Raw genomic sequence first — 27,980 nt, 5'->3', positions numbered from 1 at the left:
AGCGGAAATGCCATTCTGGGAGGCACAGGCTTTGGGGGGAGGGAATTTAAGTGGAAAACGAGCAAATTTTTGAAATGCCTGTGTCGGAGCCTGTTCCCTTTGCTGCCTCCCGCTCACACCAGCAGCCCCACCCCCAGTGCTGCTCTAATCCAGCTCCTGGGGGAGGAGGGCCCCATCCCTCAGGGTCCCAGCCATCCACCTCCTCTCTGCACCCCTCTCCTTGGCCAACTAGGATGGAGCAGGGCCCGGCTCCCTTGAGGGCCAGGCCTTTTGTGTCCCTGCCCGTCCCTGCAGACTCCTGCCTGGAGCCCTGCCAGCAGGGCACTGCCTGCCCATGAGGCCTGGTCTCCCCTTCCCACAGAAGTGGAGGCCCAGGGATCACCTGAGGCTCCTGAGGGTCCCGCTGGTTCAGACCTGCTCTCTAGGAAGCTGGTTTGTGTGCCAGTCAGGCTGAGGAGTGGGTGGCTGGACAGGGTCAGTGCAGGAGGGGCCAGGCACAGCTCTTGGGAACAAGCAGGAGGAGATGCTCCAGGCAGCCTCCCTGAAGGCTGGCTGCTCTTCTGAGGTGAGGTGGGCTGTGTCCAGGAGGCATAGGGTGTTGGCGAGCTGTTCTGTTTCTCCTGAGGACTCTGGGTCACGCTGTGTCCCATCCCACTGGTCCTTCCTCACCCGCTGTGCTGTGAGTTCTGGCCAGTGGTTCCCAAGCCAAATATTGAGGAAATGCAGACGTCCAGTTTTTTGGGAGGGGTGGGACGCAGGAGTCTGCTTTTAAACAAGCTCCCCAGAGCACCTGAGCAGCCAAACCTGGGCTGCCCTAGCCCCTTTTCAGATGAGAAAGGAGCCCAGAGAGGGGAGAGGGTGTGCCAAGGTCTCGCCAGGTGCTGTGTAGGCTGAGCCTTGGGTGTCAGGCAGAGGGGCAGCTGCAGGCCCACCTAGGCTTATGTCTGTCATAGGCCACGCTTGAGAATTCTCTGCTGTGGGAAGCCGGGTCCACCCCACTGCTTCCCTGCCACTAGAGCTGCCTCATGGCATCCCCTTGCTCAGCCAGTGGCCCAGGATTGTTGACTGAGGGTCCTGTCTGGTCTGGACCAGGCTCGTCTTACGTTCTTACTGCAGGTTGTACATCCCTGGCCAGGCCCAGGGGCTCTGGCACCGTGGTTTTGCTGCAGGGGGTGACAGTCACTGACCTGCAACCGAGCAAGGGGCAACTGAGGACAGCCAAGGTTGTCTCCACTCCGTTTCCCCTGGGTGATTCTTCCTTCTGTCTCCCTCATTCCCCCAGTGCCGCCCTCCTACCCCATGTCGCTGAAGCAGATGAGTTGGAGCAGGACTCAAGAGGGTACTGGGCCCAGGTTTTAGGCTGAGCCTAGGAATGAGTAATGAGAGGAGGCAGATCAACTCAGCTGGAGTCCCCAGATGTCGGCACAATTCAGGGGAAGATAGGTGCTGCCCGTGAAAAGTGCTGGATTGAGAGCTCGCCAGCCTCCTTGCTTGAGGCTTCATTTCCAGGGTCTTTACACGGTGGGACCGTCTACAGTCGGAGCTGTGGTGGTGGTGATTCTTCTCCTGCAGGCTGGCGCACGCCCCCTCCCCTTTCCCACTAGATTCAGATCTGAGTCCCACGGCCCATCGACACGCGATGAATGCCCTGGGGTTGGTTAGCGGGAAAGACAGAAGTCGACTTGACGCCGTGGCTCGGCTCTGGAGGAGGAAGGCAATCCGGGCAGCCTTCCCAGAAGTGGAGGCATTTGCATAGGCCTTCGGTGCGTTCTCGCCCGGGTGGAAGGCGGGGACTTGGATTTGTTGGAGAGCGGTGTCCTGCGCTCTAGGCTGGAAGCCTGGCCTCGGCCGGGTGCCTGGAGCCTCGGGGTGGGAGGTGGGGGGCGGGGTGGGGGGCGGCACCTACTGGGCGGGCTTCTGTCTGCGCGCCCGCGCCCCTGACAGGCGGCTCATTTGCATGGAGAGCGGCGGCGGCCAATGGGCGCGCGCGGCTGGGCATGCTGGGATCGGGCTGGGCCGGCTGGGCCGCGGCGGCTGGCGGATCGCGGCTGGACCGGCTCTGGGTGGCCGAGGTGGCAGCTGCGCGGCGGCAGCGGGGCAGCTGTGGCGCTCTCGGAGCCCCGAGGGCACGCGGCCAGAGCAGCTCGGTGTGCGCCACCGCGGGAGCCGGGGCCCCAGGCCCGCTGGACACCATGAACCACCTGGTGAGGGCGGCAGGCGGGGCCGGGCCGCGTCTGGGCTTCGAGGCGGTAGCCCTGCCGGCTCCGGGTCTGGCGCGGGCTGGAAGGGGTTAAGTGAGCGGCATTTCCTGCCGGACCTGCGGGGCCTGGGAACCGCCGACCGGGATCCGCGGCCCCGGGACCTCCTTGCGCCCTGGTCGGGGAGCCGGGAGGCAGGAACCGCGGGGGCTCCGGAGCCTGCGCGCTTCGGGGGCGTTGGCGGGGCCGGGCACGGGGGCCTCCAACCGGCAGGAAGATGCCTGTGTCGGGAAAGTGACTGGCGGGGCCCGCGCTCCCCGGCCGGCGGCCGCCTGCTGTGTCACCTTGGGCCTCTGCGCCCTGCCTCCGAGCCTGTTTCCTCCGCTGCGAGGAGGGACCGTTGAGTCTCGGGCGGGTGGTCCGTCTGGTGTGGCGTGGGACTGCCCACCGCTCCCGGAGAGGGAGGAGCTCCGGGGGACCGAGGCCGGACGGGCAAGTGCTTGGCGCCAGCGGGGAAGGCTGTGCGGCCGGAGCACCCGGGTCCGGTTAATGATTCACTCCGGCCGCCGGCGCTGGGTTCCGGGAGCGGAGCGGGGGTGGGGGCGGGCGCGCCGCGGGCTTTGCAGCCCTGCACGCCGAGCGCCGGTGGAAGCCGGGTCCTGGCTGGCTACAGGAGTCCTAGCTGCACACGAGAGTCGCGGGAGTGGGCCGGGGCCGGGTTCTACAATGTGAACGTGAAGGCTTTGGAGTCCATGGTTGGGGGACCCACAGAGCTAGAGCAGGGGCGGGGCTGCCTCTCGAGGGTCAGAGAGGCTGATCGCTGGGCCGAGGTGAGGGAGCTGGGAAAGCTGAGATTTGCCTAGGGGTGCGTGGTGAGGGGCTTACGACCCGGAAGATGGGGTTTTGGGTTCCTATCGGGAACAGCAGCTCCTTTTCCCACCACAAGGCTCCCGTTCCCTCTTAAGAGTCCCTGGTGTCCTTTCCCGCACTCCTCCTGGGTCCCGCTGCTTTTTTGGTCACCTCAGAATGACCATGGGTTGATTTCCTTACTGGATTCGGCCAGGTGAGATGTTTCCCATCGCCCTGGGCCGGGGCACGCCCCCTCTTGTGCTCATTCCTTTCCTTCGGTGGAGAGTTGGGTGGTGGGGACTGGCTGGCCTGTGAGAGCAGGTGTCGGGGTGCCTGGAGAATCGGGGCCCAGGTACCGGGGCGGCGGGGCTGTGGGGAAAGGAGCTTTGGGGAGGAGCTGCTGACGCTTCCTGCTGGCACTGCTTGCTTGGGAGCTGGGTGGAGGCAGGGCAGGGCAGTTCCAGGTTCTGCCAGGAAAGTCACCTTGGGCTGGGGCAGGAGGCTTGGAGCTTCTGGCCGTTACTGTTTGTCGGAGCAGGAGGGTGAGCCCTATGGACTGGTACCATGGCCCCAGGTCTGGGCAAAGAATGGAAATAAGGACAGTGCCACTAGGGCCTCCTGTCTGTGCAGGAAGGGCCCTGAGACAGCTCTTCAAGCCCCTTTCCCATTATACGGATGGTGCAGATGGGGACACTGAGGTACAGAGAGACAGTTAGTTGTCCTCAGAACTGGATCCAGAACCTGGTCTCCTGACATGGCCCCCAGTGCAGCACCACATGTGGCTTCTGAATTCCCAGTCTGGGATTGAGGAAGCTCTGGTCCTTGGGGGACCACCATGCTCTTTTGGGATTATCAACTTGGTAGGGACCCTCTGGTTCCAAGGCTGTGCCTTTGTGGCCCTCTGCTGGCATCTACTGTCCCTTTAGTGGGTCCTACCACCCTTTTCTCCTGAGCCTGGACAACTTCTTCCCTTGACCTCAGGAGCCCACAGCCAGCTGAAGCAGCTAGAACCAACCAGCAGGGGAGGTGCGCTCCAGGGGGGCTTCTTGGAGGAGGCAGTATTGGAGTCAGACTTGAAGTGTGGGGCGTGGAGTTGGGTGATAGGGATGTTTCTCCAGCAAAGACACTGGGCAAGCCTCTTCTTCAGCCCCCAAAAAAGGGGCTGCAGGGTGGTCTCCCTGTAAGAGGGCGGGGCTCTGCCCTCTGTCAGGCCCTTCCTGGCCCTCTGAGCACAGGAGAGGCCCTGGCTCCATCTGCATTTTGCTGCCCTGACTTCCTCCCACCTCTAGGTGCTAGTCTGGGGCAGAAGTAGGGTGAAGGGGCGGGTCCAGCCTCCTTGATGACTCAGTTGGGGTTGAAGGTGGGAGCTACCCCTATTCTGGGCCTGTTGCTGTCTCTGAAGTCAGGGGTCAGCCTCACACTGAACTCTCTGCCAAAAGTCCGGATCACAAGCATGAGCTCCAGCAAGTCCACTTGAGTGAACCCCGCTGATCCTGCCTGCAGGGGTACAGGCCTGGGGCCTGCCAGCCGTCCCCACTGTCCGTGGGGTGTTTTGGGTTGCAGATTCCATGTCCTGAAGCAGGAGGGCCCTCCCCATGCCACCTCCTCTGCCCAGCCTCTTAGGGACAGTGCCTGGGATGCCCTGGCAGGAGTAGGGGCTGGGGCGTGCTTCCAGACCATAGCTGGCCTGGGCATAAAGGCATCTGCTGTGGCGCTGCAACGAAAGCCAGGCTGTGCTCTGTGCTTGTGTCAGGGCACCCTTGGCAGTGGCCACCCCACAGGTGTCTTTTTATTCCTTCCTGCTGCTGAGTGTCACGCGTGGGGCTGAGGGCCTGCACGCCTTCCCTGCCTCATCCTCTCCGAGGTTTCACGCCCTACTAAGGCCGGCAGGACAGGAGCCATGCTCCCCTGGGGTGGCTCTGGAACGTGGGCCCCGCGCATAGGCTATGTGATCTGCCCACGCCCTTGCTGCCTGCCACCTGGGCACCCAGGACTTGAGCCCAGACCCTGGCCACCCAGTTGTCTGTGGGAGTATTAGGGGAAGATGCCACTAAACTGGCAGGTCCTGGAGTTCCACCCAGGATGGGGACATGGAGGAGGGAAGAGGAGGTGCCCCTCAGAGCCTGAGGCCAGGGCCAAGTGGGGTGATCAGGACCCCTCCAGGTGGGTCCCGGGTGCGGATGGCCAGTTGGGCGCACGCTCATTGGGCCTGCATCCGTTGGCCATGGAGGCTCTTTGGGACAAGCAAATAGAATGCTCCTGAAATAAACTTGGCCCAAGTTCGTGACGGTTCTGGGTATGAAAGAAAGCAGTGTTTCCCAAGTGCCTGCTGTGTGTGAGGCTCTGTGCTGGGGTGGGTGCATGTGTGTGTTGGGGGTGTGGACAGGAGGGGTGGGAAAGGCCCGTGACATTTCCTCTCGTGGTTTCCACGAACCCAGGCATCAGCCCTGGGTGGAGATAAAGTGGAGCCACCCAGCTCTACTGTGTCTCAGCCTGGGGTTGGCCTCTGCTGCTTCTGGACTCAGTGACCCTGGACTGTCAGGGAGCTTCTGAGCCTTGGTTTTCCTGTCTAGTAAGATGCAGGTATTTCTGTCTTATGGGGTTGTTTTGAGGGTTAAATGAGCTGGTGGCTGTGAGGGAAAGAGCTCTGCCTCCGGCAGGGAGGAACTGTGCTGTTCTTACTGTTGTGAACCTAGTGACAACTGTGGTCGTGTTACCCGTTTCCTTGTCTGCTCCCAACCCCGGGGTCTTGGGCAGAGACCAGGAGTTCTTGCCATTTTCTCCCAGCTCCCACCTTGTGCTGGCTTGTGGGTGCTGTGCTGAAGTCACATTTGCTGGGTGAAAGGGTGCAGGCCAGATGTGAGCCAGGCCTGGCAGAGAGGGTTTTGGTCAGCGGTGATACCTGCAGTGTTCTCTGCAGTTGGCTCGGGCTGGCCCTGCTCCTGAGAACTCCTCGGTTGTCCCTTCAGGCAACCAGGGAAGGCTCCTTGGAGCAGCAGCATCTCCCCTTACCTCTCCCCGACACCAGCTTCCCCCCAACCCAGAGTCAGAGTTTGGGGACAGCCACAGCATGTCCAGGGCTCCCAAGGCAGCTGGCAGAGCCAATGAGGAGAACCCAACACCCATCCGACGGCTGCAGCTCTCCCTGACGTGTGCCACCCGCAGCCCTGGTCCCAGCCGCTCTGCTTCTCAGGGCCTGCCTGCCCAGCCCGGGTGGATCTGGTGCCCAGGCGGGCCCCAGGGATACAATGAGGGCCATTCTCAGAGCCAGGCAGAGCCTGTGGGGCAGTCCTGTCAGCTCCCATGTGCAACAGCTGGGATATTGTTTGGGGAGTGCTGGCATCAGGCTGGGGGTCTCCTCTGGCCCTGCCCTCTGGGATGAGCGAGCCCTCGAGGGCCTTCCTGGGTTCCTCTGGTGCACATACCCTGGAGCTACCCTTCTGAAGGAGGTAGATTTGTCCTCCTGTCCCAGGTGCCTGGGGTCCAGGGGTATGAATTGGGCTATGTCAAGACATGCTGGGTGGTACTGTGAGGTGGGGGCCGAGGGAAGGGGGTGTCCCAGGAGGAGCCTTCCTGGACGGGATGATAGTCCAGCAGGTCCTGAAGTGGGAGTGGGGTGCGGCAGGAGTGAGGTACCAGAGACTCAGCAGCCTCCACTGTGCCTTGGACACAGGTGACTGACAGTGTCCACCTGGACTGGCTTTGCACCCCATCTGAGGTCACAGTTGTATCCCTTGAGAAGTTGGGCAGGAGCACCTGACTGGCCCAGCTTGGGTCATGCCCTAGGCCCAGTAGTGCAGGAGGCCAGGAAAGTAGGCCTAGGGAGGCTGGCCTCTCCTCCAGTTTGGAGCATGGCAGGGGTTCCGGGGGAGGCTGCTGGGGGGCCTGCGAGCATGTCCAGAGCAGGAATGCTTGAGGTGGTGTGTGCTTTGCTCGTCTGGGCTTATCTGGCCATGGGAAGCTGGTCGTGTGGATGACGTTCACTGAGCTGTGCACGCATCACCCATGGAGTCTGTGGCGTGAGTCCTTCTGCCGCTCCAGGGTCACAGCCTGCCTCCCTGCTCCAGCCCCCTGGCTGAGGCCCTTCCTCTGCCCCATGCTCTTCCCAGACGGGAATCCTGTGGAATATCATCTCTTTGGGGAGGCCATCTCTTTTTTTTTTTTTTTTTTTTTTTTTTTTTGAGACGGAGTCTCGCTCTGTCGCCCAGGCTGGAGTGCAGTGGCCGGGTCTCAGCTCACTGCAAGCTCCGCCTCCCGGGTTCACGCCATTCTCCTGCCTCAGCCTCCGGAGTAACTGGGACTACAGGCGCCCGCCACCTCGCCCGGCTAGTTTTTTGTATTTTTAGTAGAGACGGGGTTTCACCATGTTAGCCAGGATGGTCTCGATCTCCTGACCTTGTGATCCGCCCGTCTCGGCCTCCCAAAGTGCTGGGATTACAGGCTTGAGCCACCGCACCCGGCTGGGGAGGCCATCTCTGACCCTGTATGCAAAGGCCTTCTCCCACATTATTTTTGGCCCCCCACTTTCTTCCCCATGAGAGCAAATTGTTTGCTGTCTTTCTGTCCCACTACATTATAGGCCCCGTTCAGACAGAGGCCTCGTCCACTAGGCCTGCGCTATCTCTGCGGAGCCTGGCTGAAGCAAGGGCCAGGCGAATCTTTTGTTAAAAGAACAGTGTGCGCTGGGCACAGTGGCTCACGCCTGTAATCCCAGCACTCTGGGAGTCCGAAGCTGGACGATCACTTGAGCCCAAGAGTTTGAGAACAGCCTGGGCAACATAAGGAGACCCCATCTCTATACAAAATTAGCTGGGCATGGTGGTGCGTGCCTGTTGTCCTAGCTACATGGGAGGCTGAGGTGGGAGGAGGCTGAGGTGGGAGGATCGCTTGAGCCTGGGAGGTGGATGCTGTGAGAGCCATGATCGTGCTACTGGGCAATAGAGCAGGACCCTGTCTCAAAAAAAAAAAAAAAAAGAACAATCCTATGAAACCAGGGCTGTCATTCCAGCAGAGAGGATCTAAGTGCTCAGAGGGGCTAAGGGATTTGCCCAAAGTCCCACAGCGGGGCCCAGGTCTGAGTCTTAGCTGCTGCCTAGTGAGGAGGAAGGAGTGTGTGTTCTTGGGGAACAGACGGGGAGGCAGAGAGGCCCAAAGAGGCGGGGCCCTGGCCAGCTAGAGTGGTCGGTTGTGTACCAGCAGCAGCGGTGTCCAGAGCTCAGGCTGGGCGGGGGCATGCCAGCTGACGCAGGCAGGGGAGCTCCTGGTGCCAGGCGCCCGGTGCCACGTGCCCAGCCTGTGAGGTGCTTCCCAGCCTGGCTTCAGTGGCCCCAGACTGGGCTGTGGCCAATCAGTGAGCTCATTCCAGGAGGGGTTGGACCTTGAGGCCAGAGGCCACAGCCGCTCACCTGGGCCGGACTTTCCCTCCCTGCCTGGCCCTTCCCTCTGCAGAGCCCCCGGCCTCCCTGCCTGTGCTCCCTCAGTCTCCCTGAGTGCCTGGCCCTGCCTGGCGGGGCCTCTGCCAGCCTTTCCTGGGCCGCCCTTCTAGGAGGTGAGGGGCCTTCGCAGGGCGGTCCCCTCTGTCTAAACCCCCACCTTCTCTGACTTGGCTGGAGGGGAATTTTCCTGTGACTCACTCTGCTGGCACTTCCTGTGGTCACCAGGGCAGGGGCTGGGGGACCTGGAGGGGCAACTCTGTGGTGTGTAGGGTCACTGGGGGAGGGTGGCCCGCCCCCTGATGGGCTGTGATTCCCAGAGGCAGGCTGCAGACCATATTTGGGAAATGCTTGTCTTGCTGGCTGCCTGGGATGGGGGCCCTGAGCACGGGTGGGCTGCAGGAGAGCCCCCGCCCTCCCGCTCCTCTGTGGGGCTCTGGCCCCTGGACCTGCCGCAGTGCCTGTCCCATTCTGCCTCAGAGCCTGGGACACAGTCCACTGTTTTTTTTATTTTTTCTTTTTGTGTATTTTTTCAGCCCCAAAGCAAGAAACACTCATTCCTGAAAAACAGGAAGAGAAAGTGTCTCCAATGTCTCAGACACCTCTGGAGTCGTCCTGACCCTCTCCTGTCTTTACGTTTCACAGGATGTTTTCTTGAGGCGGGCTTTTCACTTGAGTTCCTTTTTCATTCTGTTGTAATTGTGGTGTGAACAGTGTTGCAGCCATCTAGGGCCTCTGCCCTTGCGCTCACCTTGGCTCTGATGTGACTCCACCTGGGCCTGCCTTCTCTGAGCTGCCCCCTGGCCCCTCCCTTGGGCCTTGCTCCTCCTGGCTCCCCACACTCTAGCCTGTGGCCCTTTAGGGACTGGAGGCTCCTAGCTGCTCTGGAGAAATAGGCTCCCAGCTGATGACGCCCACCCAGGGCAAATGAGCTGTGGGGTCTGAATGTCTGCTCCTGGGACCTGGGGCACCTACTGCCTACTCAGGCTGCTTGCCTGGTGCACCATTGCCCTCTGATGCCGGCCAGGGAGACGGAGCTCAGAGGGGTTCTGTCCAGTCCCTGCTGGTGTAGGGGAGGCTGGGCCCTAGGGACTTGGAAGAGGTGTCACCCCCACTCTGCCCCAAGGCCCAGGCTCCGGCTTCCTGTTTTTGCCCAAGGAGGCGTGGCCCTTTCTTCCTTGTTTCACTCCTTGCAAATGGAGTCCAGAAAATGGGACTTGGGTCCAAGTGGGGATGGTCACACAGCTGCTGGCTGGCTGGAACCCAGGTCCCATTTCTGAGTCAGTCTCGACCAGGCTGCACGTCTAAGACCCCAGGAGACTCCAAGGAGGGACCTTGCAGGGCAGCCCAGACCTGAGGCCAGGCTGGTGGGGTGGCTGGAGCCGGTCGGGTCACCACCCAGCCGGCCTGGCACTTTTCTCAGACCCGGCTTCCCTGTGTGTGAAGTCTGGGGCCCCTGTGGAACCCATGCAGCCCTCGGCCGCCCTAGGAGGGGCTGCAACCCTGGCCTTGTCTCACCCCGTGCCTCCCTCACACCTGCCTTCTGCTGGAACCGACCACACCCTCCAGCCAGGGACCCTCTGTCTCTCTGGGCGCATCCTGCGCCTGGCACCTCAATGGGGCAGCAGCAGCAGGGGCAAGGACGCAGGGGTGTGGCGGGAAACTTCGAGGCCTCCCTGCCTGGGCTCTTGTGTCCCAGCGAGGCTCTGCACCTGCCTTCATCATCGCCCTCATGCCTCTGATCCCACAGCCTCCTCCAAGTCCCTCTCTGACTGCTTGGCTCCTGGGCCACGTGGAGGACGTGCCCTGCCCTGGGAGGGTTTGCTGAGGGCAGCGGGGCCAGGCCCGGGAGGGCGTGCCTCCTGTTTGCTTCCCAGCCTTGGGGAAGGTGTTTGAAGTTTCTAAACTAATTACTGACTTTTTGGATTTTGGGTAGATGGACTTTGTTAAGGAAGCTTCCTTTCATTTTTGTTCAGTTTTTTATCCTAAGAAGCTGTCCTTTTTGTCAGATTATTTTCGTGCATCTCAAGAGAGAACCATTTGCTATTTGTTTTAACTTGGCAGCGTTGTCGTTGTGACTGCCGCTCTCCCTGTGTTGGTCCAGGTAGCAGAGTGGCCTTGGGTGGGGCTTTTAGGGGTATCTTGAGGGTCATCCCTGGAGTTTTGGTGGTGGCAGTGGTCAAGAGGATTTTGAGGTGCTCTACAGGTGCAGTGGAAAGAAAAGCCAGGCTCAGCTGGGCCTCTCTGCTGGGGAACAGATGGAGACATTGGAGGCAAAGGCACAATGATCTCACCAAACTCCACTAAGTTATTTTCCCAGTGTCAAAGCTGGGCACCTCCCCAGATGGGGCAGGAGCTGGGGATCCTCTGACGCCCCATGAACATCCTCCTGGTCTCACACCCTGTGTCCTCTCTCCCCAGAACGTGCTGGCTAAAGCCCTCTACGACAACGTGGCCGAGTCCCCAGATGAGCTGTCCTTCCGAAAGGGTGACATCATGACGGTGCTGGAGCAGGACACGCAGGGCCTGGACGGCTGGTGGCTCTGCTCGCTGCACGGGCGCCAGGGCATCGTTCCTGGGAACCGCCTCAAGATCTTGGTGGGCATGTATGATAAGAAGCCAGCAGGGCCTGGCCCCGGCCCCCCCACCATCCCGGCCCAGCCTCAGCCTGGCCTCCACGCCCCGGTGCCTCCGGCCTCCCAGTACACGCCCATGCTCCCCACCACCTACCAGCCCCAGCCTGACAGTGTCTACCTGGTGCCCACTCCCAGCAAGGCTCAGCAAGGCCTCTACCAAGCCCCGGGTCCCAGCCCTCAGTTCCAGTCGCCCCCAGCCAAGCAGACATCCACCTTCTCGAAGCAGACGCCCCATCACCAGTTTCCCAGCCCCGCCGCAGACCTGTATCAAGTGCCCCCAGGGCCTGGAGGCCCCGCCCAGGACATTTACCAGGTGCCGCCTTCTGCCGGGATGGGGCATGACATCTACCAGGTCCCCCCGTCCATGGACACACGCAGCTGGGAGGGCACAAAGCCCCCGGCAAAGGTAAGGCTGTCCTGGCCCAGTCGTGCAGCCCCACAGGTATAGACCCAGGCCCTGGTTTCTGGGCATAGAAGGGCCCAGCCACCCTCAGTCACTGGCCGTCCAGGAGTGGCTGTGTGCTTGGTCTGGGGTCAAAATGGGAAGTGAGTGTTTGGGGAGTGTTCATTTGTCTGGGGAAGATGGATGTGAATGGACCCAGAGGGGAGACGCCCCACTGGCCTCAGCCAAGCCAATCTGAGTAGTGGTGTCACCACAGGGATCAGAATGTTGAGGCATTCCAGCGGGCAGGCGGGGCTTGGCACGTGGGCCCCCGCGAGGGAGAGGACAGCCACTTCATGCTCATGCTGTGCCCTCTGGGTTTACGTGTCAGCGTCTAGATGGGGTTCCAGCACATCTGACCGCCTCTGCCTCCACGGGCCAACCCCTCTCCTCTTATGGGGGATGCTAGGGTCCAGTGGGTGCTTACGGTGATCTGGATGTGACTCCTGGGAGGATACTGCCCCTGGAATTGCTAGAGGAGGGCTACTCTGAGAGCCTCCTGAGCTCTTGCCAATGGGATGCTGGGCCTGGGAACAATATCTCTGGCCTCCAGACCCTGAGCCCACTCCCCAAGTCCACAGGCCCCCTGCCTCTCAAGCTCACCTGCCTGTAGGAAGGAGTCAGAACTGGAGAGGGCGGCGAGGTCCACTGGCTGCAGCAGGAGCAACCTTTTCTCACCTTTGATTGGTCCGTTCCCCTTGTGCCAAAGCCCCCTCGAGAGCTGGGGTGTGGAGTTTCCAGGCCTAGACATGGAGAGGGTGTCTCAGGGTCTCTCGTCTTCTCCTGCCTGCTTCTTAGGGCTCACCAGGAGGACCTGAGAAACCCAGCCCATGCTGCTGTCTCAGCACTCCTGGGGGACATAGCCGCCCAGGCTGTTTGGGGTCAGCTTCCCAGGACCCAGGCCAAGCCTTGTTTTTGCTGTGTCCCATCTAGAGCCACCTGTGTCTGGAGAGACACTGGCCAAGTGGACACTCAGCCTAGGGCTAAGGTGGAGAACTCATTGGTGCCAGCTGGGCAGCACGTCAGCAGGGAGTTACCCCCACCCCTGCCCATGGGTGGCCTGGTACCCAGGAAGTGTGGCCGGAGGACATTGGCAGGTGGGACTCCATGGACATGGGCCACCAAACCTGGCCGCCAGGGGAACCTGGGTCACTGGCTCCCACTTCCTGCTCTACCTGCTCCTTCAGCCATCTGGTCAGACGTGAGCCTGGCTGGTGTGAGGCTGCCTGGGTGGGGCTGCTCCCACACTGGCTTTAGCAAGAGGAGCAGGGTCCTGTTATCCCCCGGGGAGGCAGCAGGGAGCAGCGTCCTGTGGGGGAGCCTTAGACCATGGTCCATGTATACCCACACTCCACACAAATGAACACACGTGCATGATACCTGTACCCCACAGGTACAGACACCTGTGCACACACCATATGCACGAGCACACACATGCGCTACATGAATGTGCATGAACATATGCACATATCTGTATCCCATACCCCACAAATGGACACACGTATACGCCCACACATGCACACATCATATCCATGAACATGTGCACACCCAAACCCCATATGTATAAACACGTGCATACACACCCCACACAGACACGTGTACGTCCACACATACAAAGCATATGCACCCACCAGTATCCCACAAACATGTACAAATGCATGTGCGTATGCACACACACACACAGTCCACACTCCACATGCCCCAAGGTCAGGCACACCCCCTCTCCTCCTCTCCCGCCTTTGCAGTGAAGCTTGTCCTGGTGTGGCTGGAAGCCCTGTGGGCTGGGGAGCAGCAGCGAGACCCCCAGACAGAGCCTGGCCTCAAGCCTTTGTTATGGCAGCTGTTCTGTTTCCCTCTCCGGCAAGGGGCCTGCTCTCAGTTACATCAGGGGCTCCACCAGCTGGGTCCTTCTCCGCCCATGGCCTCTGGTGGAGCTGCCCAGGCCTGTGCCACAAGGGCCCTGACCTGGCTGATGGCCCAGGAAGGAGAGCCCTACGTCCTGGGCCCGGTTGCTCTCCCCTAGGAAAGCCCTGCCAGTCCTTATTGTGTCTGCTTGTATTTTATGGTCACAAAAGCAATGCTTGTTTGCTGTAGAAAATGCATAACGTATGGAAAAGTCTGGAGATGAAATTTTCCAATCGAGGTAATCACTGGGAAATTCTGGCATATTTTGTCTAGCATCTGCCCTGTATTTCACAGATTTGTACATGTAGTTTTGCGTTTCAAAGTTGTAAATCCAACATTAGATATCAAAAGAATTTTGTTGCATTCTTTTTTTTTTTTTTTTTTTTTTTTTTTTTTTTTTTTTTTTTTGAGACGGAGTCTTGCTCTGTCGCCCAGGCTGGAGTGCCGTGGCCGGATCTCAGCTCACTGCAAGCTCCGCCTCCCAGGTTCACGCCATTCTCCCGCCTCAGCCTCCCGAGTAGCTGGGACTACAGGCGCCCACCACTTCGCCCGGCTAGTTTTTTGTATTTTTTAGTGGAGACGGGGTTTCACCGTGTTAGCAAGGATGGTCTCGATCTCCTGACCTCGTGATCCACCCGTCTCGGCCTCCCAAAGTGCTGGGATTACAGGCTTGAGCCACCGCGCCCGGCCTTTGTTGCATTCTTAAAGCTTCTCCCTGAGCCGCCTTGGACGTCACTGGGTTGCCGCCTCTGCTGGGACGGGCCCTGGGCAGTTTCCATTTGCTCGTGTCTTCAGTACAGTGGCACGGCGGTAACACCTGGCTGCGGGCCATCTGTGTCCGAACCTCCATGTCCTCCCCTTTAAGCCTCAGGCCTGCCCCTCAAATGCCTGGGAAACTGAGTCTCCCAGTTCCAGGGTAGTGGTTGGCTGGGCTGACAAGGAGCCCTTGCCAGGACAGCGTGTGGGCAGGATGGACACTGGCTCTCAGGAAGCCAAGAGGGTGAGTAACAAGGGTGGTGGACAGGAGGGTCAGACCCCTGGGGCCTGGAGCAGGGTCCAGCGGGTGCTGAGATGGGAGCCTGGTGGCCCGTATGGCTGGGGGAGAAGTGAGGGCCACACCGGCATCGAGACTCTTTGGGCCGGGTGTGGTCTGTAGGAATCTGAGGGCATAGGCTCTTTCATGGGCAGGTGGGACTTCCTGGGGAAGGCATCTGTGGGAGGTCACTCAGGTCGTGACCCTGGTCAGTGCCCAAGGAGACAGCCATGGCCTGGGGTCAGGTGTGTACGCGGTCCTGTTGGGCCTGAGTTTCACCGTCCTCGCCCTAGAAGCTTCATCTTGCCCCAGGCCCCCATGTGCTGGGACCTCAGGCCAGGGGGCCTGGAGCTGGGGAGGGAGGGGAGTGGGCTGTGGTGCTGGCCCCTCAGGCCACCATGACCCAGGTCAGGTGAGCCCCTCGCACTTGGGTGTGTCCTGGTGGCCGTGGTCACAGCGCTCCTGTGGTGCTCCATTTCCCGAGGAGGAAACGAGGCTCCTGAATGGGGACCTGGGGATGCCAGAGCCAGGAGCCAGCCCAGGTCAGGGGTGACACCCATTTTGCAGAAGGGGGAGACCAGCCACTGAGCTCCAGGGTGGGGGCCTACCTTGTCCCCTTCTTCCAACCTGATGCCTGCCTCTTGGACGCTGACTGGGAGTCTGGGATGTATTCCTGAGTTCACTCATCCCCTTGCTTGATGCCTGATCCTGGGGGAGGAGAGGGGCAGCACCCTGGCCCTGGTGCTGCCTGGGTTCTGTGCGTGTACCTGGCAGTTGGCCTGTGTTGTGTTTTCCCTGCTTGTATGAGGCGTGTGTGTCAGAGACCGTGTGGGTGTTATGTCAGTGTCTGTGACTCTGTCCCCTCCTCCTGGGCTCTGGCTGTGTTCCCCTAACCCCCAGGGGACCTCCAGGGCCTGCTGGTGGGGTCTCAGGTGTGTAGCAGGGTGGCCTGTGATTAGCAGCGTCATTCCCCTAATGAGCGTTTTCCGCTGGTGGCTGCCTTGCTCTGTTTTTCTAACAGAAACATTTGGTCACTGTGGCTGCCTACTGCCACCCGACTCAGCTCCAAGAGTGGCAGGCAGCCGTTTGCCTGGGGAGGCTGGCCTGGGTCCAGCTGCGCCCCTGGGCCTCACCGCATGAGGTTGGGACGGCCACCAGCGGGGTGCTCTTGGAGGATGCTCACGCCTCCCTCCTGCTGGTGCTGGGTCCTGGCTGAGCCTTGGGGCTGGGTCCCCACCTGCCTTTGGGAGGCTGGGAGGCCTGGAGAAGCCTTAGGCCGTGCCTCAAGGCCCAGCCAACCTGCCACGTCCCTCCGCCCCGCCTGCACCACTGTTGGCAGGTCCCTGCGTCTAAAAATAGTTCTGGAGGAGACTCAAGTCTGGAGCGCGTGGAGGGAGATGAGTCTGGAGAGGCAGCCGCCAAATCCACTCCCAGATGCACTGGAGGGGGGTGGGGACACCCCGCGGAGGCCCCCAGCCTGTGGGGCTCTGCTACCAGGCGCGCTGGAGACCCACTGGGCCCAGCTCTGCTGCGCTGCGGGGGGCTCTGCCAGGCCTGGGGCTGCTGGGGGGTGCTGGGCGCCTCTGCCGCCCCCATGCCCTGTACCCCCTCACAGCACCCTCAGTGAGCATGGCTGGCTGCCTGCCTGCATTGGGAGGGCCTCTCGGGGTTCAGGGGCACTGGGCCCGAGGGAGAGGCTGCTTTGGCGCTGCTGCCCTGGGGGATGTGCAGGGAGGCCCTGAGTCAACCCTGTCCCAGACATCCCCTTTGATGAGGGAACAAAAGGTCTTTCAGTGGAGAGAGCTGAACAGGGAGCCTGGTGGTGGAGGCGTGTGGGTGCAGTGTGCCAGGGGCTGGAGAATCCCACCAGGGAGGCCTTGTCCTCCCCAAGGCAGGGAGGCTTTTGGGGAATGAGGCTGCCTGGCATGGCCCCTACCCCCTTCAGGCCATTACTAGTGAGGGGCAGCGTGGTCCTGGGCAGGTGCTTGTGCTGCCTGCCTTGGCCGCCCCGGGCTCTGGACCAGGGTAAGAGAGCCTGGGGAGGGAGGGCTGGCCCTGGACCTGCCTCCCCCACTAAGCCTCATCCTTTCAGGTTGCTGGGGATCTAACCTGCTGCAGGCAGCTCCCCCGGGGCAGGCGCGGCAAGGCAGGGCAGCCTTGGTTCCAGCTGCTGTGGCCCCCAGCACATGCTCAACTTGCCCCTCTGCTCCTGTCCTCCAGAGTCTCCCCATGCTGTGCTGTGGGGCAGGGGGTGCTAGGCTCTGTCTGGTCCTGGGCTGGACGCAGTCCCCTGCTGGGCCGATCCTTCTGAGGAGGCTACAGCTCGGTGGTGTGGGCAGCAGGCTCCGAGGCCTCCGACGTGACCTCTCGTCCCGCGGGGCTGGGCGCCCCAGTCACGGGGGGTTCCTTGCCTGTGGGTAGTGCCCTCCAGAGCCAGGGCCCCAGCCCCTCACCCCACCGGTGTCCCCCACCGTCATCAGCTCACACCCATACTCATCTGTGGAGCCTTCCGGGTCAGCAGGCTGTAGAGATGGTGGTGTCCTGGCCCAGGACCAGGCAGCTCTGAATAAAACCCGGGGTTCTTGCTGTACCCAGCACTACGTTCCGCTGGAGGAAGGTCAGAGGGTGCAGAGTGGGTGAGAACTGGCGTCCTTGGGGAGCCCCGTCCCTTCCACCTGGTGTGCCCTGCCCACCTCCCAAAAGGACGTGGCTCCCAGGTGTGAGTGGAGCCTCCCTGAGGGCCGCTTCGAGGGCAGCAGTGAAGTCAGCTCTCTGCCCCCAGGTGGTGGTGCCCACCCGCGTGGGGCAGGGCTACGTGTATGAGGCCGCCCAGCCGGAGCAGGACGAGTACGACATCCCGCGACACCTGCTGGCCCCGGGGTCACAGGACATCTATGATGTGCCCCCGGTTCGGGGGCTGCTTCCCAGCCAGTATGGCCAGGAGGTAGGTGTGGGGTGCGCAGCAGCGGGAGGGCAGGGCGGCGAGTCTGTGCCTCTGCTTGACCCTGGGCAGGGAGCTGCATCTTCTCAGCCCTGGCCAGGCCTGGGGGCAGCGCCGCGGGGTTTCTGCCTTTCCCGTTCCCCCTGGCGCCATTAACCCTCCACTGTTTCTGCCCCCAGGTGTATGACACGCCCCCCATGGCTGTCAAGGGTCCCAATGGCCGAGACCCGTTGCTGGAGGTGTATGACGTGCCCCCCAGCGTGGAGAAGGGCCTGCCACTGTCCAGCCACCACGCGGTGAGCACATGCCAGGGCCAGGCTGAGACTGTGGGGTGTCTGGGTGTGTGCACTGGGGTGCTGACCAGTGTCTTCAGGGCTCGGGGTGGTGGGCAGGCAGAGACTGGCTCCAGACCCGGGTTCTGCTCCTCACTGGATCATTGATAGAAGAGGAAACCGAGCTCTCTTCTGAGCCTCAGCTGCTTCGTCTGCAGAGCCGCCTGTGGGAAGGCCTTCCCCATGAGCTCCTGAGAGGGTATCTGCAAGGTGACCACAGGGTACGTCCTGTCACCTGAGATACTTCCAAGAGTGAAGGGGGGACTAGTAATTATGTGGGAGCATCAGGGACAAACCAGGACTGTCCGGAGCAAACCAGAATTTGATCCCCTGATAATACCCGCAGAGCTCAGTCACACACGTGCTGCAGAGTGGAAAGTTCACACGTGGTGGTGGTACTGGGTGGTACAGTGGTGGTGGTGGTGATGAAATCATGATATGATGGTGGTGGCAGTGGCAGTATGAGAGCTAACCTTTCAGTGAGTCTGAAGTGATACAATTATGTGAATTAACACGTGTCATTCCTTGAGAGGAAGTTCTCCCACCTTCAGGTTCTAGAGCCGGCTCGTCCCAGAGCTGTCATGGATGGGAATCGTGAAGGATGTGTGTGCCGGGGCTGCGTGTGTGCCTGTGTGTGTGTACATGTGTGTGGCTGGGTGCTGCCCCCAGCCCCTGGGGTGGGCAGATGGACGGATGGACAGCCTTGACTGCCGCTTGTTCCCCCAGGTCTATGACGTTCCTCCATCGGTGAGCAAGGATGTGCCTGATGGCCCGCTGCTCCGTGAGGAGACCTACGATGTGCCCCCCGCCTTCGCCAAGGCCAAGCCCTTTGACCCGGCCCGCACCCCACTGGTCCTGGCTGTGCCCCCTCCAGACTCCCCGCCGGCCGAGGACGTGTATGACGTGCCGCCCCCGGCTCCTGACCTCTACGACGTGCCCCCTGGCTTGCGGCGGCCTGGCCCAGGCACCCTGTATGATGTGCCCCGTGAACGGGTGCTTCCTCCTGAGTTGGCTGATGGTGGCACGGTTGACAACGGTGTGTATGCGGTGCCTCCCCCAGCTGAACGTGAAGCCCCGGCGGATGGCAAGCGCCTTTCGGCCTCCAGCACCAGCAGCACACGTAGCAGCCAGTCCGCATCCTCCTTGGAGGTGGCGGGGCCGGGCCGGGAACCCCTGGAGCTGGAAGTTGCCGTGGAGGCCCTGGCACGGCTGCAGCAGGGTGTGAGCACCACCGTTGCCCACCTTCTGGACCTGGCAGGCAGCGCCGGTGGGACTGGGAGCTGGCGTAACCCCTCTGAGCCGCAGGAGCCGCTGGTGCAGGACCTGCAGGCTGCTGTGGCTGCCGTCCAGAGTGCCGTCCACGAGCTGTTGGAGTTTTCCCGCAGCGCCGTGGGCAATGCTGCCCACACATCTGACCGCGCCCTGCATGCCAAGCTTAGCCGGCAACTACAGAAGATGGAGGACGTGCACCAGACGCTGGTGGCACACGGTCAGGCTTTTGACGCTGGCCGGGGAGGCCCTGGAGCCACCCCTGAGGACCTGGACCGGCTGGTGGCCTGCTCGAGGGCTGTGCCCGAGGACGCCAAGCAGCTGGCCTCCTTCCTGCACGGCAATGCCTCACTGCTCTTCAGACGGACCAAGGCCCCCGCTCCGGGGCCCGAGGGGGGTGGCACCCTGCACCCCAACCCCACTGACAAGACCAGCAGCATCCAGTCACGGCCCCTGCCCTCACCCCCTAAGTTCACCTCCCAGGACTCGCCGGATGGGCAGTACGAGAACAGCGAGGGGGGCTGGATGGAGGACTATGACTACGTCCACCTGCAGGTGGGTGCCGCCTGCCCAGCCCCGGCTCCTCTTTTGCCGCACGGGGAGATTTGTTCCCAGCTGGGCCTGGTCCCTGGCAAGGCCCTGTACCCTCCTCTCACTCTGACCTTCCTCACCCCACATTGGCCCCATGTGCTAGCATGGCCGTGTCATCGAGTCCTTCATTGAGTCCCTCGGGCTGGTGTGTCCGGTGACCAGCAGCAGTGACTGTTGTGTTGGGAGACAGATCTGCAGAAATGTGCATGCAGAGAAAGATCCTCCGAGGGTGGGGGAGCAGCAGGAGGTGGCTGGGACTGCTCCTCCCAGGCCAGGCCCTGGAGCAGAGGCCTGGGTGCCAGCCGGGTGGGAGTCCCGGTGAGGAACATTCCAGGCTGAGCTGGGCCAGAGAGGCATCCAGGGGCAGGGAACAGGTGGCCAGGCCTTTAGGCCAACAGGGAGAGATTGGGTTTGATTCCTGGTGTGGGAGCCTAGGCAGGCAGGGTGGAGCTTGTGGCCTTTCTGCAGGTGGCCCACCCTATGCCCAGTCTCTTCCTGGACTGGCAGGCGGTGAAAGGGGCAGCCAGGGCTGCTTCCTAGGAAGCCACCTTATCTGTCCCTGCATGTGCCAGCCTGTGTATGTGTATGTGGGGCTGTGTCCCCACATGGGCCAGCCTGAAGGGGTGTGTGTGTGTGTCCCCATGTGTCAGCCTGGGGGATGTGTGTCTGTGTCTGCCCCTGCATGTGCCAGCCTGTTTGGTGTGTCTGTGTGCGCGTGTGTGCATGCGTGCGCGCACAGCACCACCTGGTGGCCACTCAGCTCACTGCGCCCCCACAGGGCTGGCCTGCTCTTCTGGCTCAGAAGAGAACTGGCCTCAGTGCAGCCCCTGTCTCTCCCCTCCAGGGGAAGGAGGAGTTTGAAAAGACCCAGAAGGAGCTGCTGGAAAAGGGCAGCATCACGCGGCAGGGCAAGAGCCAGCTGGAGCTGCAGCAGGTGAGGCCCTGGAGCAGAGCAAGGCCCTGCCTTGCCCGCTGACCCCTTGAGCCCTCAGCTCTTGCCCCGCAGGGCCGACCCCGGGTCCCCAGCTTCTCCCCACACATTGTCTGGTAGTTCTCAGAGCTGGGCCCAGCCCGCCACCCCCCTGCATCCTGACCATCTTCATCTTTTCATTTGGTTTATTTTAAAGTTGTCAAGAGTAATTGTTGGAGACATTTAGGGAGGTAGAGAGAGGGGTGAGAGCAGAAAATAGACCCCTCACAGCTGCCATAGGCTCGGCTCGGGGCTGGCTCTGCCTTGCTCCTTCCTCCAAGCTGCTCCCTGCGTGTCCGGGATGGTGTCCTGTGGGCATTCGACTCTTCTGTCCCAGCAGCTGCCATGGCATTAAGCATTCTTTGTGGATTCCTTCAAAGACCACATAGCATGTATTGAATGTTTGTATTGTGCCCACACTTCCTTAGTATTATTTTATTTTTTTTTGAGACAGAGTCTTGTTCTGTCACACAGGCTAGAGTACAGTGGTGCAATCTCGACTCACTGCAGCTTCAGCCTTCTGGGCTCAAGTGATTCTCCTGCCTCAGCCTCCCCAGTAGTTGGGATTACAGGGGCCTGCCACCATACCTGGCTGAATTTTGTATTTTTTGTAGAGACAAGGTTTCACCATGTTGCCCAGGCTGGTCTCAAACTCCTGGGCTCAAATGATCCACCTGCCTTGGCCTCCCAAAATGCTAGGATTACAGTGTGAGCCACCACATTTGGCCCCTTATTATAAATACACTGCTATGTTTATATGCTGACATATTAATAGACTTTTCATATTTTGAATCATTTTCTTTTTTTTTTTTTTTTTTTTTTTTTTTTGAGACGGAGTCTGGCTCTGTCGCCCAGGCTGGAGTGCAGTGGCCGGATCTCAGCTCACTGCAAGCTCCGCCTCCCGGGTTCACGCCATTCTCCGGCCTCAGCCTCCCGAGTAGCTGGGACTACAGGCGCCCGCCACCTCGCCCGGCTAGTTTTTTGTATTTCTTAATAGAGACGGGGTTTCACCGTGTTAGCCAGGATGGTTTCGATCTCCTGACCTCGTGATCCGCCCGTCTCGGCCTCCCAAAGTGCTGGGATTACAGGCTTGAGCCACCGCGCCCGGCCTTGAATCATTTTCTGAGGGTAGGAAAGAGGTATGTAAAAAAATATTAAGGGAGCTTTATTCCGATTATGAAGATAATTTTAAAAGTGAAAATACAGGATAGTACAAAGTGAACATAAAAATATCACCCGTCAAAGCTCCCTCGCCCACCTTCTGGGCGTCAAGGAAGTGGCAGAGGCGGGGGCCTGAGACCCACGACGCACAGCGGCGAGGCTGCAGCTGTCTCATGAGAGCTCGATGAGGATCAGTGAAGAGTGGAAGATGCCCGGGGAGGACCCGGCACATAGAGACATTCAGGAGAGGCTAGACATTGACATCTCAGAACTGTGGCCGGGCGGGAGGGGTGAGGGCTGAGAAATTACCTGTCGGATACAGTGTACCCATGTAACAAAACCATACCTGTACCCCCTGTTAAATCTATTACAACACCCAAGAAAAGAATAAATGTCACACCTGTAATCTTAACACTTCGGGAGGCTGAGGCAGGAGGATCACTTGAGGCCAAGGGTTTGAGACCAGCCGGGCCACATAGTGAGACCCAAGACTCTATATATTAATAAAAATTAATGGCTCACAACTGTAATTCCAGCACTTTGGGAGGCCAAGGCAGGCAGATCATTTGAGGTCAGGAGTTTGGGACCAGCCTGGCCAACATGGTAGAACCCCATCTCTACTAAAAAATACAAAAATTAGCTGGGCGTGGTGGCATGCACCTGTAGTCCCAACTGCTTGTGAAGCTGAGGTGATAGAATCATTTGAACCCAGGAGGTGGAGCTTGCAGTGAGCCAAGATCGCGCCACTGCACTCCAGCCTGGGCGATGAGTGAGACTTTGTCTCAAAATAAAGAAATAATAATTGTTTTAAAAACCTGAATGCCGAGGCGGGCGTATCACCTGAGGTGAGGAGTTCGAGACCAGCCGGACCAACATGGTGACACCCCATCTCTACTAAAAATACAAAAAAATTAACCAGGCATAGTGGCACATGCCTGTAATCCCAGCTACTTGGGAGGCTGAGGCAGAAGAATCGCTTCAACCCAGGAGGCAGAGGTTGCGGTGAGCCGAGATTACACCACTGCACTCTAGCCTGGGCAACAAGAGCAAAACTCCATCTCAAAAAAAAAAAAAACCTCCTGAAATATGAACAATATATGTGTCTATATCTCCGTCTGTAGAGAGAGAACTCTGGGATGGCTGTGTTTTCAGAAGTGGTCATGTGCTGTATCCTCCCTCTGTGTGCCTCCAGCACTGCACCAGTTCCCTGCTGTTGGACACTTAGGCTGTTCCCAGAGTTTTACTTTTGACAACAATGCTGTGACGAATACAAGTCTTTGCACTTATCTAATCAGTCACTTAGATAACTTGGTAGAAGCTGGATTAAAGGGCAAGAATATATGTGAAAAACTCTAAAGATGTAGAATTCCAAAGCCAAGGACATAAAGTCCATGTTAAATGCAAGCCCATGGAGACTTACTCATGAGAACATCGATTGCCCCATTTTTGTATCGGTGAAGAATCTGAAATCTCTACCCGCAAAGTGTCTAATAGGAGAGTATTGGTTCAATAAAGTATGGACATTTGTGCAGTAGGATATTATATAACTATTAAGAGTTGTCAAAGAATAAAAAGGGCTGGGCGCAGTGGCTCACACCTGTAATGCCAGCACTTTGGGAGGCAGAGGTGGGAGGATCATCTGTGGCCAGGAGTTTGAGACCAGCCTGGCCAACATGGTGAAACCCCGTCTTTACCAAAAATACAAAAATTAGCTGGAGGTGGTGGCGCAGGCCTGTAATCCCAGCTGAGGCAGGAGAATGGCTTGAAACCAGGAGGCAGAGGTTGCAATGAGCTGAGATCGTGCCACTTCACTTCAGCCTTGGTGACAGAGCAAGACTCCCTCTTTATAAAAATAAAAATAGTTTTGAAAAAAAAAGAACAACAAAGACCCACAGAGCTTGTTGCCTGTGCTCTGTAGGGCTCACTGCAGCCTCGACTTCCCAGACTCAGTGATTCACCTGCCTCAGCCTCCCAAAGTGCTGAGATCACAGGCATGAGCCACCTCACCCTGCCTCACCAGAGCGTTGCAAAGAAAAAAAGCCGAGTATGTATCTCACTGGCTAAGAGAACGGAGAGATGAAGGATTTCACCAAATAGCTGCCTAAGGGGGACAGTGCCAGGTTCTGAGTGTTAGGAGGGGGAGGTTTACTATTGGTTTTGCTCATTGTGGCTTGGAGCTTTGCGCCTAGGGTGGGACAGAGCTTACCTGTCCTGAGTCTGGGTGTGGCTGGTAATTTCCGGGGCCAGAGCAGTGTAGTGAGGACACGTCGTCCCCTTCAGCTGACTCCCAGGCACAGGAGTGGAAATGTTAACTTTCCTGTGTGGTTCTGGAAGGTGATGGTAGCAGAGGTTCTATTTAGGGGCGTTGGATTACAGGTGATGTCTTCCTTTTTTCTGTTAGATATATTTGAATCTTTTTATAATGTGTATGTTACTTTTGAACTAAGGAGAAAATTTTTTTAACTTTTTGTTTTGAAATATTTATAGATTCACAGGAAGTTGCAAAGACAGGGTCGAGGGATCCCCAGTGCCCTTCAGCCAGTTTCCCCAGTGCCACATCTCAAGTCACGTGGGACAGTACCCAAGCCAGGACGGTGACCGCCCCCCCCCCCCCCCCCTCCGACCCCAGGCTGCCACTTTTCTGTTGTCCATCTTGTCATTTCAAAAATGTTCAGGGCACGGAGTCTGATCTTCTGAGATTGGTGGAAAGGTAACTGAACAACCTCCAGAAGGCTTGCCATGGTTCCTGGTCCCGTCCCCGGGAGAGGAGACTGCCGGTTTCCCCACAGTCCCGTGCACTCTTTTAGAGTCCCGTGCAGCCCTTTTAGAGAAGCCCAGCCCAGGGTGCCCAGGTCTTGGCCTGTGGTTCTGACTCGCCCGAGAGCCTAACCCTGCTCCTGCTTCCCTCCCGCCCCAGCTGAAGCAATTTGAACGACTGGAACAGGAGGTGTCGCGGCCCATAGACCACGACTTGGCCAACTGGACACCAGCCCAACCCTTGGCCCCGGGGCGGACAGGCGGCCTGGGGCCCTCGGACCGGCAGCTGCTGCTCTTCTACCTGGAGCAGTGTGAGGCCAACCTGACCACACTGACCAATGCCGTGGACGCCTTCTTCACCGCCGTGGCCACCAACCAGCCACCCAAGATCTTTGTGGCGCACAGCAAATTCGTCATCCTTAGCGCCCACAAGCTGGTGTTCATTGGGGACACACTGTCACGGCAGGCCAAGGCTGCTGACGTGCGCAGCCAGGTGACCCACTACAGCAACCTGCTGTGCGACCTCCTGCGTGGCATCGTGGCCACCACCAAGGCCGCCGCCTTGCAGTACCCATCACCTGCTGCTGCCCAGGACATGGTAGAGAGGGTCAAGGAGCTGGGCCACAGCACCCAGCAGTTCCGCCGCGTCCTAGGCCAGCTGGCAGCCGCCTGAGGGCCGTGACCCCAGGAGGGAGGCAGGGGAGGGGCATGGTGGTCCCAGCTCCCTGGCTCCCATCTCAAGAGTCGCTGCGCCACAGGCTTAGAGACAGGACCCCAGCTCTGCCTCAGGCCTGGTACCCTTGATGCCCAGGAATCTGTATATATTTATGACTGGGCAGGGTGTGGGGCCGTGCCTCCCCAGGAGCCGAAGCCCAGGGGTCAGCCAGTGGCCTTCCCCAGCGTGCACCATGGGCCCAGGGCGGGTCACCAGGCAGGGTCTGGAGTGTGAGGACCCCGCAGCCTCCAGGACCTCATGCTGCCCCGAGGTCTGAGCCTGGCCCCGCGAGGGTGCCGTGTCCCCTGACAGGGCCAGTGCAGTTTGGTGTGTCCTCCGCCTTACCAGGAGAAGACCCTGAAGAACTAGAACTATTTTTCATTACTGGTTTTCCAATCATTTGACTAATAGTCTCCATTTAAATAAAGTTTTTAAAATGAAGAGCAGCTGCCTGAGGGTGCCAGATGAGAGCACCCCGGGGCAGGTGACGGTTCCAGGGAAGGCACCCAGGGGCAAGTGCCATGCATGGCATCTCCCAGGAGGGCAGAGGAGTGGGTCTCTCCAGAAAAAAACTAAGGGACACTGAGGCTGGGTGTCTCCTGCAGGTGGGGTGGGGCCCTGGGAGCCAGGGCAGAGCCTGGGCCCAGGAGTTGGGGTCGGTTTCGGAGCTACAAGGTCTGGGGCCCAGAAGGCACAGCCTGGGCGTGGCCCCCTCGAGCCCTAGGGATCTGCCACAGCAGCGAGCACCTGCCCATGCCCACAACTGGCATCTGGAGCGAGGGCAGATCAGGGCAGGAGCAGCTGCAGGAGGGGACAGGTTCCTGTGAGCCGAGGGCACCATCAGGGGCTGCATCTAGAACTCTGCTGAAAAGAATCTCATCCCAGCCTGTGGAACTCCCGAAGCACATGCGGAATTACACGTGGATCTGGCCTCCAAGTTGGGAGGGAGGGGCCTGGAGAAGACCTTTGCCCTGGGCAAGTGTGTGCCCCCCGTGGCTCCCCCACCCAGCAGCCCGCAGCCTAGATGGAAGCTCCAGGGTGCCTGGAACCCCTGGTGCTCTCCCAGCCCTGACCATTCTGCATGTCAACATGCGCCTTGGGTTCCCCATCTGTATGAAGAAGGGGGTAGTACTGGGTGATCCTCAAGCCCTCCTGATCTTACGTCTACAGAGGGGTCCCCGTGACAGCATCTGTCCCCTCAACTCAGCCACATCATGCTCAGCCCACCCTCCTTGGTGAGGACACAGAAGTAAAGGTGTCTGCAGTCGCTCTCAGTGGCTTTGTGTTTTACACAGACGTGGGGTAGGGAGGGTCTCAGCTTCCCAGGCATGAGCTTCATGATGTGGCATCCACGTCCGGTGAGAACGGGAGGTGCTGGTGCTGCTCCAGGACACGATGCCCTCCAGGGTCCAGGGTCCATCCTGGCAGGCAAGGGCTGCCGGAGTTGCCCTGCAGGAAGGACAGGATGTGTCGCCAGGCCTGAACTGGGTGCCGGGGCCTGGGAGACCTTGACCTGGCGGAGTCCAGGGAGGGATGCAGAGAAATGGCAAGCGTGGGTGCAGGGGCTGTGCCAGGGTCCTGAGGCCTGGGTTCACGTGGCAGCCCCAGCTCTGCCATGCACATTCCTGGAGGGAGCTGGGGCAAGTGGCTTTCATTCCTACCGGGGCGCCATTTGTCCCGTGAGCTGACCTTCCAGCTCTGAGGGCTGGGGAGAGGAGGGGGTCCCCAGGCACCCTCACCTGCCTGGTCCAGGAAGCTGTGAGCCTGAGGCCGGGCCCTTGTGAGGCCTGGGAAGGAGGCAGAGAGGAGTGGGGAGCCCAGACCTCCATCAGAGGAGTGGAGAGTCCTGGAGTACATTGAGAAAGGAACAGGAATGGGACTGGACAGGTGAGTCTGTGGAGACGCCAGGCAGGTGGAGTCTATGGAGACTGAAGGAGAACAGCCCGTGGCACGTGATTTTTAATGATTGTCTTTCCACTTTTTTCTACAATGAACAAAATTTTATCATTGAAGACACCTGTCAGGATGCTTTCAGACGCTTTAACACTTGGGAAGGAAAAGACAGCTGGGAGAGGTAGGTGCCCATGGGCCCTGGCAGCCAAGGGTACAAGGTGAGGCCCAGGCCAGCTGGGAAAGGGCCCCTGTATCCTCTCACCTCCTCTCCCAGAGGCTGATTTGTCCCATGGTGGCGTCACGAGCCACCTTTGCCTGCCTGTGTGGCCTTGCATTAGCCATCCTTAGCACCTGGAAGGCCTCCGGGTGAGAGCCAAGGTCAGACGCCCCGGCCACCACACGGTGGCTCTTTTGGAGAGTGAGGGTGGCAGACGGCGCTTGGGCTCATGGGGGTGAGCCCCGCTTGGCCACTGAGTCTCATGGTGAGCTCGGCATCCCTTTCTCACTTAGGGCCTCAGTTTCCCCACCTGCACAGTGAGGGCGCAGGACCTCCCAGGTTTCCCCAAGCTGTGATCCGGGTGGCCTGAGGATGTGCAAAGGTGGAGGTGGGGTGCACGGCCCCGGGTGGGCGTCTCCTGCAGGCTCTGCCTGTGGCCGGGGAATGGGGGTGCTGTTTCCCCAGCCTGCAGTTCATTTCCGACCCTTTTCCTGCTGGTTGCAGGGTGTAGTTGGGGTTGGGAAGAGGGGGTGAGTGTCATTCCCTGACACCTGGTGGGCCCCAACTCCTCAAGCTCAAGCCTCACCTGACCCCTAGTGGGCAGCGGTGACCACCCAGCCCCCGCAGAAGTGGAAGCCA

The 27,980-nt window shown here is 59.8% G+C and overlaps 2 protein-coding genes across 10 annotated transcripts in view; one reads left to right on the top strand and one right to left on the bottom strand.

Annotated features, from left to right (window-relative positions):
* BCAR1 (BCAR1 scaffold protein, Cas family member) overlaps nucleotides 1-25,668 on the top strand; it is a 40,053-nt gene extending 14,385 nt beyond the window's left edge. For 3 of the 4 annotated variants that reach the window (XM_050772694.1, XM_050772692.1, XM_050772693.1), the window contains exons 2-7: nucleotides 10,901-11,521; nucleotides 17,278-17,439; nucleotides 17,616-17,732; nucleotides 18,495-19,592; nucleotides 20,473-20,562; nucleotides 24,677-25,668. In XM_050772694.1, the coding sequence (XP_050628651.1) occupies nucleotides 10,901-11,521; nucleotides 17,278-17,439; nucleotides 17,616-17,732; nucleotides 18,495-19,592; nucleotides 20,473-20,562; nucleotides 24,677-25,189 (2,601 nt within the window). In that variant the 3' untranslated portion in view covers nucleotides 25,190-25,668. Of the gene's footprint in view, nucleotides 1-2,008; nucleotides 2,205-10,900; nucleotides 11,522-17,277; nucleotides 17,440-17,615; nucleotides 17,733-18,494; nucleotides 19,593-20,472; nucleotides 20,563-24,676 lie in introns of those variants that run through there. The other variant, XM_050772691.1, reaches the window with a different exon arrangement.
* GABARAPL2 (GABA type A receptor associated protein like 2) overlaps nucleotides 1-27,980 on the bottom strand; it is a 625,498-nt gene that overhangs the window by 341,061 nt on the left and 256,457 nt on the right. For 2 of the 6 annotated variants that reach the window (XM_050772818.1, XM_050772824.1), the window contains exon 1: nucleotides 11,472-11,475. The exons of 3 other annotated variants lie outside the window; for them this stretch is intronic. The gene's annotated coding sequence lies outside the window, so the exon portion shown is untranslated. Of the gene's footprint in view, nucleotides 1-11,471; nucleotides 11,476-24,369; nucleotides 24,374-27,980 lie in introns of those variants that run through there. One more of the 6 variants, XM_050772823.1, reaches the window with a different exon arrangement.

The sequence above is a fragment of the Macaca thibetana genome, chromosome 20 (assembly GCF_024542745.1).
Source record: "Macaca thibetana thibetana isolate TM-01 chromosome 20, ASM2454274v1, whole genome shotgun sequence".
Classification (NCBI taxonomy): Eukaryota; Metazoa; Chordata; class Mammalia; order Primates; family Cercopithecidae; genus Macaca; species Macaca thibetana.
The sequence above is the reverse complement of the archived record's forward strand: the minus strand, read 5'-3'. Positions and strand labels throughout refer to the sequence as shown.